This window comes from Rhinolophus hipposideros (assembly GCF_964194185.1).
Source record: "Rhinolophus hipposideros genome assembly, chromosome: 20".
NCBI classification, from domain to species: Eukaryota; Metazoa; Chordata; class Mammalia; order Chiroptera; family Rhinolophidae; genus Rhinolophus; species Rhinolophus hipposideros.
The window spans coordinates 4,319,619-4,331,307 of record NC_138066.1 but is presented as its reverse complement, the minus strand read 5'-3'; the positions used below and the strand labels follow the sequence as shown (position 1 = coordinate 4,331,307).

General features: G+C 39.2%; 1 protein-coding gene across 1 annotated transcript; it reads right to left on the bottom strand.

Annotated features, from left to right (window-relative positions):
• Window positions 1-1,075: 1,075 nt before the first annotated feature.
• Window positions 1,076-1,558, bottom strand: LOC308488400 (large ribosomal subunit protein eL21-like; the record flags this gene model as incomplete). Its single annotated transcript, XM_081028068.1, has 1 exon — window positions 1,076-1,558. The coding sequence occupies one exon, from the start codon at window positions 1,556-1,558 to the stop codon at window positions 1,076-1,078; it is 483 nt and encodes a 160-aa protein (XP_080884194.1).
• Between the last annotated feature and the right edge of the window lie 10,131 nt (window positions 1,559-11,689).

Genomic DNA, 11,689 nt, shown 5'->3' with positions numbered 1-11,689 from the left:
GAACTGGGTGGGAAAGAGAGAGTTTCTCATCTTTTCTATGTCTAGTGTACCTCAGCCACTTGAAAACAGAATGACTTAAATCTAAATGAGAACAAAGTCCAGGAAATACCCTGGGGATGTTCCTAGCTTTGCCTGAATGTGAGCCATTGTTACAAAAGCCAAAAGCCAGAAACTATGGCATCACGTCGGAATAGTCCACATAAAGTTATGTGATGGGTTTCGGGAATTTTGAGTGTGCTCTCATGGATGCTCTTATTAAAAGTACAATAGGGAGAAATTTCTGGACATCCGAGGAAATATAAAGGGATTCTGAAGGGAGCAAAGAAAGACAAGAAATTGGTATCTCACATTCCTCTGGAAACAAGTGTAGTCCAGGTAAATTGATATAGTATGATTTAGAGGTAAAGTAAGTTTACCCAAAATGACACTGAAGTGGAGCCGGGGTCTGACCCTAAGACTGCCTAAAAGGAAGAGGAAGGGATTATCATTGTTGCTATTTCTACTATTTTTAAAATCAGCAGCTCCCGTTAATTGAAGTCCCCCCATATCCCAGTCCCTATGCCAATCAATGATATAACTTATTTCAATTAATGCTGTCCATCATTGTGGAAAGATATTTCCAGTGCTGGTAAATGTTGCACATCAACTCTGCACATATATTTATATATAAATATGTAAACCGAGAAAAGGCTCTGCTTTGTAGCTTTGCCAGTTTCCACGGTAGAAGTACTCCCACCATGGCCAATTCAAACCTACCAATATTATATCACTAAATGCTGCTGTGGGAAAAGAAGTGTAAAACAGGTTCTCGTGGGCAAGTGCAAGCTGGCTCCAGCGCAACCCTGGTTCTTCTCCTCACTGTAAAGATGAAGACCCAGACAGAGTAACTTGCCCTAAATACACAGCAAGTATGTGTTAGAGTCACATTTTGCACCCAGCAGTCTGACTCCAAAACTTGGGGTCATAACATTTCACCATCTATTTTTTTTTCTCTTTAAATATTTCTTTGGGGGAGGGGACGCCACACTCCTCAATTAAGAGAAATATTTTTACAGAGGTCTTTTATTTTTTACACTTATGCCATGAATTCATAGGGAATGGGTTCCAGCAGCTCAGGCTCCTTTCCATTGGTTCTCACAAAGTGAGCTTCTTTGGGTGGGGCAGGCTGGCGTTTCAGTTGAACCCAGGTACCTTTCTCTTTGGCTTCCTTCTTTTTCTGATCATTTTCCTTTACCCGTTTCAGGAAGCTATCTCGGCTCTTAGAGTGCTTAATATGCTCAATACGAACATGAATTCTCTTGGCAAGAATCTTGCCCTTGACTTGATTGTTTACAACAATGCCAACCGCATGCTGAGTAACATTGTAGACCCTTCCCGTTTTGTCATGGTAACATTTGTGGGGCATTCCTTTTTGAACAGTGCCCATTCCCTTGATGTCTACAATATCACCTTTCTTGTAGATTCGCATGTATGTGGCCAAAGGAACAACTCCATGTTTTCTAAAAGGCCTAGAGAACATATAGCGGGTGCCTCTCCTCTTTCCCTTTGTGTTGGTCATTTTGACAAATTACTGGAAGATGGCGGTCCCGTCACCATCTATTTTTAAAGAATAGCAATCTGACCTTTGGGAAAATGCCTCATGCAAATGCAAACATGCCCTCCACTCACCAACTATGAACCTCCATTCTAAGCCCGTGCTCAATCCATTCATTTTCCTACCACTTTTCTATGGACTCTGGGTATGTAAGACAGAACTTGCTCTCCTCGAGACCTCCTAACCTGCGCTCCAATTTCCACTCTGACCCCCAATAACTTCGTTTAGGGTTCTTCTCTCCTCCCACATGAACCTCAAAAAGAATCAGAAAATGTTCTGAACACTTTAAAACAATATCTGGAACGTTTCACCAAGATCCAGAGGTTCACTTTTCTTTAGGATTTTTTTAAATTAGTGAATCAGAGACCATTTGCTCATGTTTATATGTGGATAGACAAAGTTATGTAGTAACAGGAGTTTGCAGCCGGCTCAGAAGAGTTTCTCATTCTTGACTCTCAATTTGGTGGAGTCACTCACTGCCATCTGTCCTGTGAAGCTTCATGAAGCATTGGGGAACTGCTTCTAATTGGGATGGAATATATTGGTGTAATAGGAATTGTAGAAAGTAGAAACCCCTCTCAGAGTCAGAAGCCCCAGCTGCAGTCCCAGTTCTGAAGAAGGGAGTGAACTTTTATCATCTTAGTCTTCTCATATAGGAAGAAGAAATAATAATACTCATCCAGCCTTATCTCCCCAGATTGTTCAGCGTATCTATATGAAAGGGTTTTGAAAACTGTAAAACACTACACATATATAAAGTGGTATCATCCGTCACAGAAGAACACTGACTAAGGGACGACGGAGTTTTATCAAAAATCACAGACTCATTTAGAAACAATGAAATTAAACTTTTATGTGTAGTTTTGCTGAGAACAAAGAAATCAGTTTCTTGATATGTGAAAGCATCTTTCATACTTAAATGTCTCGGCTCATAAATCTTTCAGATTTAGATAGTCTATATTGAGGAATTGCAAAGGAATCCATGTGGATAGAAGCCACAAAACTCGAAAAGGTTAACTTTACATAAATCTGGACATTATTTGTATCAAATATCTTATTAACTAATTTTTTTAAAAAAGAAGGGTAACTTTTATTTAAATTTCAGAATTCATTGTGGTGGTAGTACAGTAACTATTTTCTTTAAGGAAATCGTAATACAACCAAAACATTGCAGTGAATACTAGAATTGTAAATATAAGAATGTAATTTAGTAGTTATTACTTCTTGATATTTTCCCTGATATTTGTCCTTTTATAAAAAAGATTTAATTAAAACTGTTTTATGCCTTAGAAAAGGGAAATTATAGTATATTTTAAAACACTGTATAAGGTCATTGTTTTTATGGCTATTTATTTTATTTTATTTTGCTAGGAAAATAGACAAATTTCAGCAAAAGAAATCATAAAAATAAATGTGAGTGCACAGCTTATACCAAGCAAATACATCTCACAAAAAAATTTTTTTAGCTATGCAGTATTTCTAAGTCTTATCATATAGGTAAAAGGTTATGACATGTTATTTCTAATCTCTTACTCTGAACTTATAATTGAAATAAATCAGTAAAATATAACAACATTATGGTGATCTGACATAAATCACTCAAACATAGTAAAAACAGCTAAAAGGGTAAAAAGGCAAGTAAACAAAACTCAGAAGTTCATAACAGAAAGGAAATGTCTACGGTGATATAAATATACAATTTAGCCCCTTTGACCGACAGAAACAGTGACAACAAACAACTGAACTAGATAGTTCCAAAACATGTCAACCAAATGAATCATTGACTAATACTTTTAATTAACACTACAGTAGTTCTGGTTTATGCCAGTTTCCTAAAAAATAGGTTTTCATATGTGAAAGATAAGAATTTGGTGAGAATTGATATAGGGAATTTCTCATTTTAATTTACTGGACAAAACAGAAATGTGTACTTTCAGATTTGGAGAAAACATACTAACGCATGGGTCTCAAATTTTAGCTGCATCTGAGTCAAACACAGACAGCTGGGCCCCATCCAGCAAGAGTTTTGGATTCAGCAGGTCTGGGGTGGGGCCTCAGATACGCATTTCTAACAAGTTCCCAGGGCATGCAGATGCTGCTGGCTCAGAGACCACACTTTGAGAATTTACTGCTCCGGAGTCACTAACTTTATCTCTTTGTTTTATAGGCATCCCCTAGAGCCAGCTCTAGATGCGGGAACCTGATTCCCAGCCCAACATCATCCTGCTGCTTCTACCAGCATGAATTCTTTGCAAGAATCACAATCTTTGGAACTTAAGCCTTGCTAATGATGAGAAGCTTTTCTATACACTTTTGCGCAAAAGAAAAATATACATTTGCTAATTAGCTTCAATTGGACAGACCTGCTAGCGATATAGCCTGTGCAGGAGATTTGAAGGAAATCTGATGTCCTTTTGTTGTTGTTGTTTCTCTACCAACACAGGCAAACTGGCGACAAGAAAAAGATGGAAAACTAGTCCAAAAAAGGCTTCAAAATTAGAATCAGAAAATAAGTTAAATCTCACACCTCACAAAAGTTTTAAATCATTTAATCTAAGCAAAAATACTTTAAGATAATATTACAGCTTTTTCATAAATCACGTATTATGCTTTACCATGTGTAAAGTATAGTTAATTATTGAAAGCTTGCATAGTGCTTACCATGTGCTTTATGTAAGAAATCTCATTGACTTCTCACAGCAGCTCTATGAAGGAGGGACAGTTCTCTCTCCCATTTCACAAGATGGAGAAACCATGGCACAGAGTTCAGTAAATTGCCAAAGCCACACAACCAGTAAGAGCCCAGGGATTTGAACTCAGACAGTATGTGTTCAGCACGTATGCTCTTAGCCATCACACTCTGATCCTTGTATTAATTAGCTTGGGGTTAAAGCAACCTTGTCTTTTTAAAACCTGGCTGCACATTAGACCCAACTGGGGGCTTCTAAAATGTGCTAATGCCTGGACCTTCCCCAACCAATTGAATCAAAATCTTTGTAGGTGGGGCCCAGGCACTGGTATGTGTTAAATGTAACCCTGGTGATGTCAGGGTGCAGCCAGGATTGGAAATAATTGTGCTAAAATATCAGCGGACTACACTGAACTTCCAATTTGCTTTTCCTTTGGAAGCAGCTGAAAGGACTACATCACTGAAGGCTGTACTATACACAGGGGGAGGGGAGCACCAAAGAGAGATGGGAACCTGACGCTTTCCTATAAAGACATCTCTCCAAGTCAGCCAGAACCGAGAAAGAAGCAGGTGAAGTTATATCAAGAGGTGAATCATATCAAGACATTGGATTTAGCTTATGTGTGGCTTTGGGAGATTGTTGACTCTATCCTTTGCACTTACAGCTGTACTCTTCATATGTTTTATTTGGTAGTCATTCTTGTTGCATACAGGAAAAAACTAATTTATCATACACATCTTGATTTTTTACTTTGGACCTTCTGACAAACCCTCTTGCCTAAACTCTGGTACCTTTTTTGTTACCTGGCTAGAGAGTGTCAGTCCACAGGAAGCAGATTCCAGGGGAAACTTATGACATCTGATAGTGTGACCAGCCAGCTTTGTAAGGATTTGAGTGAGACATCTAGAAAGAACTGTGGTAGACACTGTTATGATGAGATAGCTGGTCTTGGGGTTATAGAGCTTCCCTTATAAAAATACTTCCTGTTTCCTTTAGGCTTCAATGGCGCCAGGTCAGCATTAAAACAAAGGTAATCACAAGGCTTTAATACCCATTAAATGAGATTAAAGAGGAAATGATTGCTAAGAATTAAATAGGAAAAAAAAAGAAGTAAAGAAAAGAAAAAGAAAGAAAGAAAGAAAGAAAGAAAGAAAAAGAAAGAAAGAGAAAGAAAGAAAGAAAGAAAGAAAGAAAGAAAGAAAGAAAGAAAGAAAGAAAGAAAGAAAGAAAGAAAGAAAGAAAGAAAGAAAGTTGTATAGTGTAGTAATAGTGTCGTATAAGCATACCTCAGCTATACTGCACATTTGGTTCCGGACCACTACAGTGAAGCGAATATTGCAATAAAGGGAGTCATGTGAATTTCTGTTTCTCAATGCATATAAAAGTTATGGATACACTATACTGTATTCTATTAAGTTTGCAATAGCATTGTTTAAAAAATACAATATACGTACCTTAATTTAAAAATACCTCATTGCTAACAAATGCCCTCTATCATCTGAGCCTTCAGTAAATCGTAATCTTCTTGCTGGTGGAGGATCTTGCCTCAGTGCTGATGGCTGCTGACTGACCAGGGTGGTGGTTGCTGAAGGTTGGGGTGGCAATTTCTTAAAATAAGACAACAATGATGTTTGCCACATGGATTGACTCTTCCTTTCACAAACAATTTCTCTGTTGCGTGCAAAGCTGCTTGATAATATTTTACCCACAGTAGAACGTCTTTCAAAATTGGAATCAATCCTTTCAAACCCTGCTACTGCTTTATTAACTAGTTTATGTAATATTCTAAATCCTTTGCTGTCATTTCAATAATCTTCAACAATAATATTGTGATGTCTTAGGGAATAGGAAGGCCCAAGGACAGGGAAAGAGATGGGGAATAGCCGGCCAACAGAGCAGTCAGAACACACACAAATTTATCAATTAAGTTTACCATCTTAGATGAGTGAGATTCGTGATGAGTGCCCCAAACAATTACAATAGTAACATCAAAGATCACTGATCACAGATCACCATAATGAACATAACAATAATGAAAACATTTGAAATATTGAGACAATTACCAAAGTGTGACACAGAGACATAAAGTGAGTCAATGCTGTTGGGAAAATGGCACCAATTGTCTTGCTCCACGCAGGGTTGACACAGACCTTCAATTTGTAAAAAATGCAATGTCTGTGAAGTACTGTAAAGTGAAGAACACATACACACACAAAAAAGAAGTATGCCTGTATTGACACAAATTAGCACTCAACAATTGCTAGTAATGGTAGTAGTAACTACATGGGTCATTTCAGCAGCTGCTTGTCATCACATGTAGACCTCCAGTTTGGGTCTTACACATCTCATCTCGCCCTCCCAGTAACTACCAATAGCCTTATTTATACTCAAAGGAAATGAGCATGGAAACAAAAGACCTTTCTCTAGCACATGGTGCTAGTGATCATTTGAACCCAGCTCTGATGCTAAAGCAGGACCAACACATAATTTGTAAATACAAAATGAAAATGTGAGGCCCCTTGTTAAAAAATGAATTAAGAATTTCAAAATGGCAGCTGCAGAGCATTAAACTAAGCACTACGTCCTAAGTGCCGGGGCCCATGTGACTACACAGTCACAGGCCCACATAGCCAGCCTTGCTGTACGCCCTTGCTGCTTAGAGCTGTCAGGACTGGACCGGCAGCACCAGCAACCCCTGGGAGCTAATTAGAAATGCAAATCTCAGGCCCCACCCCAGACCCCCTAGATCACAGTCTGTGTCTTGACAAGGCTCCCTAGGGGATGCATGTGCCCATTAAACTTGAAGAGGCCTGAGTCCTATCACCCCATGCTTGCCTTTGTCAGGCAGATTTTCAGAGCACTAGGTTGTGATCTAACATCATTCCCATCACCACTCTGGGGTGCAACATGGCCGAGTCTTTTATTTCTCCAGGTAGTTGTGCATATACTCTCTGCACATATGAGCAGGATGCCATGTCTCTCCTCATGAGTCCTTTCTTCTTCCCCCTAAGGAAAGTCTGAACAGCCCTCACAGAGCCACTCGGGCAGACAGGTCATAAGCCCCCTGGAAGAGGCAGGTCCAGAGGTGGCAGGGATATCCATGTTGGCAGGCCTCCTTAATGAACCTTGATCTGGGCTCAGCTAAATTGCTTTTTGCTCCTGCCCATACCCCAGAATGTTGCCTCTAAAGCACAGTCCTGTGCCAGGGTGGGTGGGTCTACAGGCTCCTGGTGCAACCCGTGCCTTCGGACCACTTCCAGGCCACCCAGGCAGACATCCCTTTTGCCATGGGCAGTGCCCTGTGGGTAGGTCCCTGGCTTGATTTGCTGACAGTGGAATTATTTGGGACCAACACAATCCATGAGTGAGACTCTGGTGACATTGAATATCAAAATGTTATGTATCCTGATCCATTTCCTCCCAGTAAGCTTCTGTGGTAGGCAGCACACTGGCCCCCAAGGGTATCGACATGGTGGTCCCCAAACGTGTGAATATGTAACCTTATATGATAAAAAGAACTCTGCAGATGTGATTTAGTTTAAAATCTTCACCTTGGGGAGATTATCCTGAATTATCCAGGATGCCCAAGGGTCCTTGTAAGAGGGAGTCAGGTGAGTCAGAGATGTGACAATAGAAACCTATTCTCCCTGTCCCACAGAGCCTGTTAACTTGTTGGAGTGGTAAGGGACCATGAGCCAAGGAATAGCATCCTCTAGAAACTGGGAAAAACAACGAAATGCCTAGAGTCTCCTAAAAGAATGCAGACTGTCGCCAATTCATTTTATATTTCTGACCTCCAGAACTGTAAGAAAATAAAGTTGTGTTGCTTCAGGCCACTAAGTTTGTGATAATTTGTTACAGCAGCAACAGGAAACTAATACAGCTCCTAAGAAAATTTATCTGTCTCCTGAAGCAACTAGTTCAGTGTGCCCGGGGATTTCAGCAAGGGCAGCCCTCAGCAGGCTTCCATGTCCCCTAACACCAGGTAATTATTACATACCCAAGAGAGGCCACTCACATGACTTTTTGTGCCTTAATAATGTGCTCCAGTGAGTGACTTATTGCTTTAGAACAATTCTAGGAATTCACACTACTAGAAGTGTTAATAAAAATGCTGGCATACTTTTAAAATTCCACCTCATCTGTCGTGAGGTGCCCAAGACTTTGCAAAAGGAGTAGGGATGCTCACTGAGCCACCACTGCCCTTGTTCCAAAGCTTCTTTCCCCTCTGCTTCCTGCTTGTCCTAAACTGGGTGTCCTTCTCACTTCACCTACTCTCCTTGACCCATAGGGCCTGTTGACTTGTACCATCCAGAAACAGATGGAAGCTCTCCACTTCCTTTGCAAATTTCCCAGAACCTCTTTAGTGACTCCCCCTTACTTCCTATTTCTGGTTGACAGGTGATGGGAAGGAGAGCACAGAGTGACAGGTGTCCGTGCTGACTAAGGGATATGTCCCCATACACCTGAAGATCTAGTTAGATTCTGGCTGCATAATTGAATCCCTTTGAGGACTTAAAAAAAAATACCTGACGGACGTCATCCAAATGGTGGCATAAGGTGAGCCTCTGTAAATATTCCCTGGAATTTACAACTAATTGAACAACTATAACTCCACAGAGGACTCCCTGCACAGCAGACAGGCAAGACAAAGAGGCCCACTACTGAATTCATCTAAAGGTGGGCGAATCGCGTGAGCGGGGGAGAGAGAAGGGAGAAGTGTGGAGACAGAGAGAGGGGAACAGAGAATGTATTCAAACAATTTGTCGATGAGAACTTCCCAAACTTGTGGACAGAACTGGATCCTCGAATCCAAGAAGCAAATAGAACACCTAATTACCTCAACCCCAACAGGCCTTCTCCAAGGTACATTGTATTGAAGCTCTCTAAAATCAACGACAAAGAAAGAATCCTCAAGGAAGCCAGGGAAAAGAAGACGGTAACCTACAAAGGAAAGCCCATTAGATTATCATCAGATTTTTCAGCAGAAACTCTACAAGCCAGGAGGGAGTGGAACCAAATATTCAAACTATTGAAAGAGAGAAATTATGAGCCAAGAATAACATATCCAGCAAAGATATCCTTTAGATATGAAGGAGGAATAAAGACCTTTCCAAACATAAGAAGCTGAGGGAATTTTCTAATACATGACCTGCACTACAAGAAATACTGAAGGAAGCTATTTGACCACCATCAACAGGGACAATTTGTGGCAACCAAAACATAAAACGGGGGAGAATAAAGCCCTGGACTGGAATATAGGAATGGAGAAAATAAGCGTGCTGAAAAAAATGGAATACTCTAAATTTCAAACTTTCTTTTACATAAACTTAATGGTAACCACTCAAAAAAAAAAATCCAGAACTGAAATATATACCGTAATAAAAAAAATAACAGAGGGAAACATCATAGAATACCACCACACAGAAATAATAGACAACAACAAAAGGGCAAAGAAACAATGGAGACACAGGCTTACCAGAAAACTAAAGATAGAATGACAGGAAATCCTCACATGTCAATAATCACCCTAAATGTAAATGGACTGAACTCACCAATAAAAAGGCACAGAGTAGCAGATTGGATCAAAAAACTAAACCCAACCATATACTGTCTCCAAGAGACACATCTCAGCTACAAGGACAAGCATAGACTCAAAGTGAAAGGGAGGAAATTGACACTCCAAGCAAATGGTACCCAGAGAAAATCAGATGTAGCCATACTGATATCAGATGAAACAGACTTCAGGGTGAAAAAGATAACAAGAGACAAAGATGGACATTTCATAATGGTAAAGGGGACTATACAACAAGAAGACATAACAGTCATCAATATTTATGCCCCCAATCAGGGAGCACCGAAATATACTAAAGGGAGAAATTGACCAAAACACAATTATACTAGGGGATTTAAATACATCATTGACAGCTATGGATAGATCATCCAAATAGAAAATCAATCACGAAATAGCAGCCCTAAATGACACATTAGATGAAATGGACATAATTGACATATATAGAGCACTTCATCCTAAAACATCAGACTATACATTCTTTTCGAGTGTACATGGAACATTCTCAAGGATAGACCATATATTGGGACATAAAATCAGCCTCAGCAAATTTAAGAAGATTGAGATCATACCAAGCATGTTCTCTGATCACAAGGCTTTCAAATTGGATATCAACTGCAAAAAGAAAGCAGGGAAAAACACAAATACATGGATATTGAACAACATACTTTTAAAGAACGACCGGGTCAAAGAAGAAATTAAAGGAGAGACCAAAAGATACATAGAAACAAGTGAGAATGAAAATACATCCTACCAAAATTTTTGGGATGCCGCGAAAGCAGTTTTAAGAGGGAAATTTATATCATCACAGGCCTATCTCAAGAAACAAGAAAAATCCCAAATAAAAAACCTCATGTTACACCTTAAAGAACTAGAAAAAGAAGAACAAGTGAAACCCAAGGTCAGCAGAAGAAAGGAAATAACAAAAATCAGAGCAGAACTAAATGAAATAGAGAACAAAAAGACAATAGAAAAAATTAATGTGACAAAGAGCTGGTTCTTTGAAAAGATTAACAAAATTGACAAACCCTTGGCTAGACTCACTAAGATCAAAAGAGGGAAGACACTAATTAACAAAATCAGAAATGAAAAAGGGGAAGTTATCACGGACACCACAGAAATACAAAGGATCATCCAAGACTACTATGAAGGACTATATGCCACCAAATTCAATAACCTAGAAGAAATGGACAAGTTCTTAGAAACATATAGCCTTCCAAGGCTGAACCATGAAGAACTGGAAAATCTAAACTGATCGATCACCAGTAAAATAGGTATAGAAGGAAAATACCTTAACATAATAAAGGCCATAAATGACAAACCCTCAGCTAATCTCATAATTAATGGTGAAAAGCTAAAGCCCTTTGCTCTACGTTCAGGAACATGACAGGGCTGTCCCCTATCACCTCTGCTTTTCAACATAATTTGGAAGTCCTTGCCAGAGCAATCAGGCAAGAGAAAGAAATAAAAGGCATCCAAATTGGGAATGAAGAAGTTAAATTGTCACTCTTTGCAGATGACATGATGCTATATAGAGAAAACCCTAAAGACTCCACCAAAAAGCTATTAGAAACAATCAACGAATACAGTAAAGTTGCTGGCTACAAAATCAACGTACAAAAAGTCCATTGCATTCCTATATACTAACAATGAAATCTCAGAAAAAGAAATACAAAAACCAATTGCTTTTGCAATTGCAGCAAAAAAATAAAATAAAATAATAAAATAAACTTAACCAAGGATGTGAAAGTCCTATATACTGAAAACTATAAGACATTTTTAAAAGAAATTGCAGAAAAAACAAAGAAATGGAAAGACATTCCATACTCATGG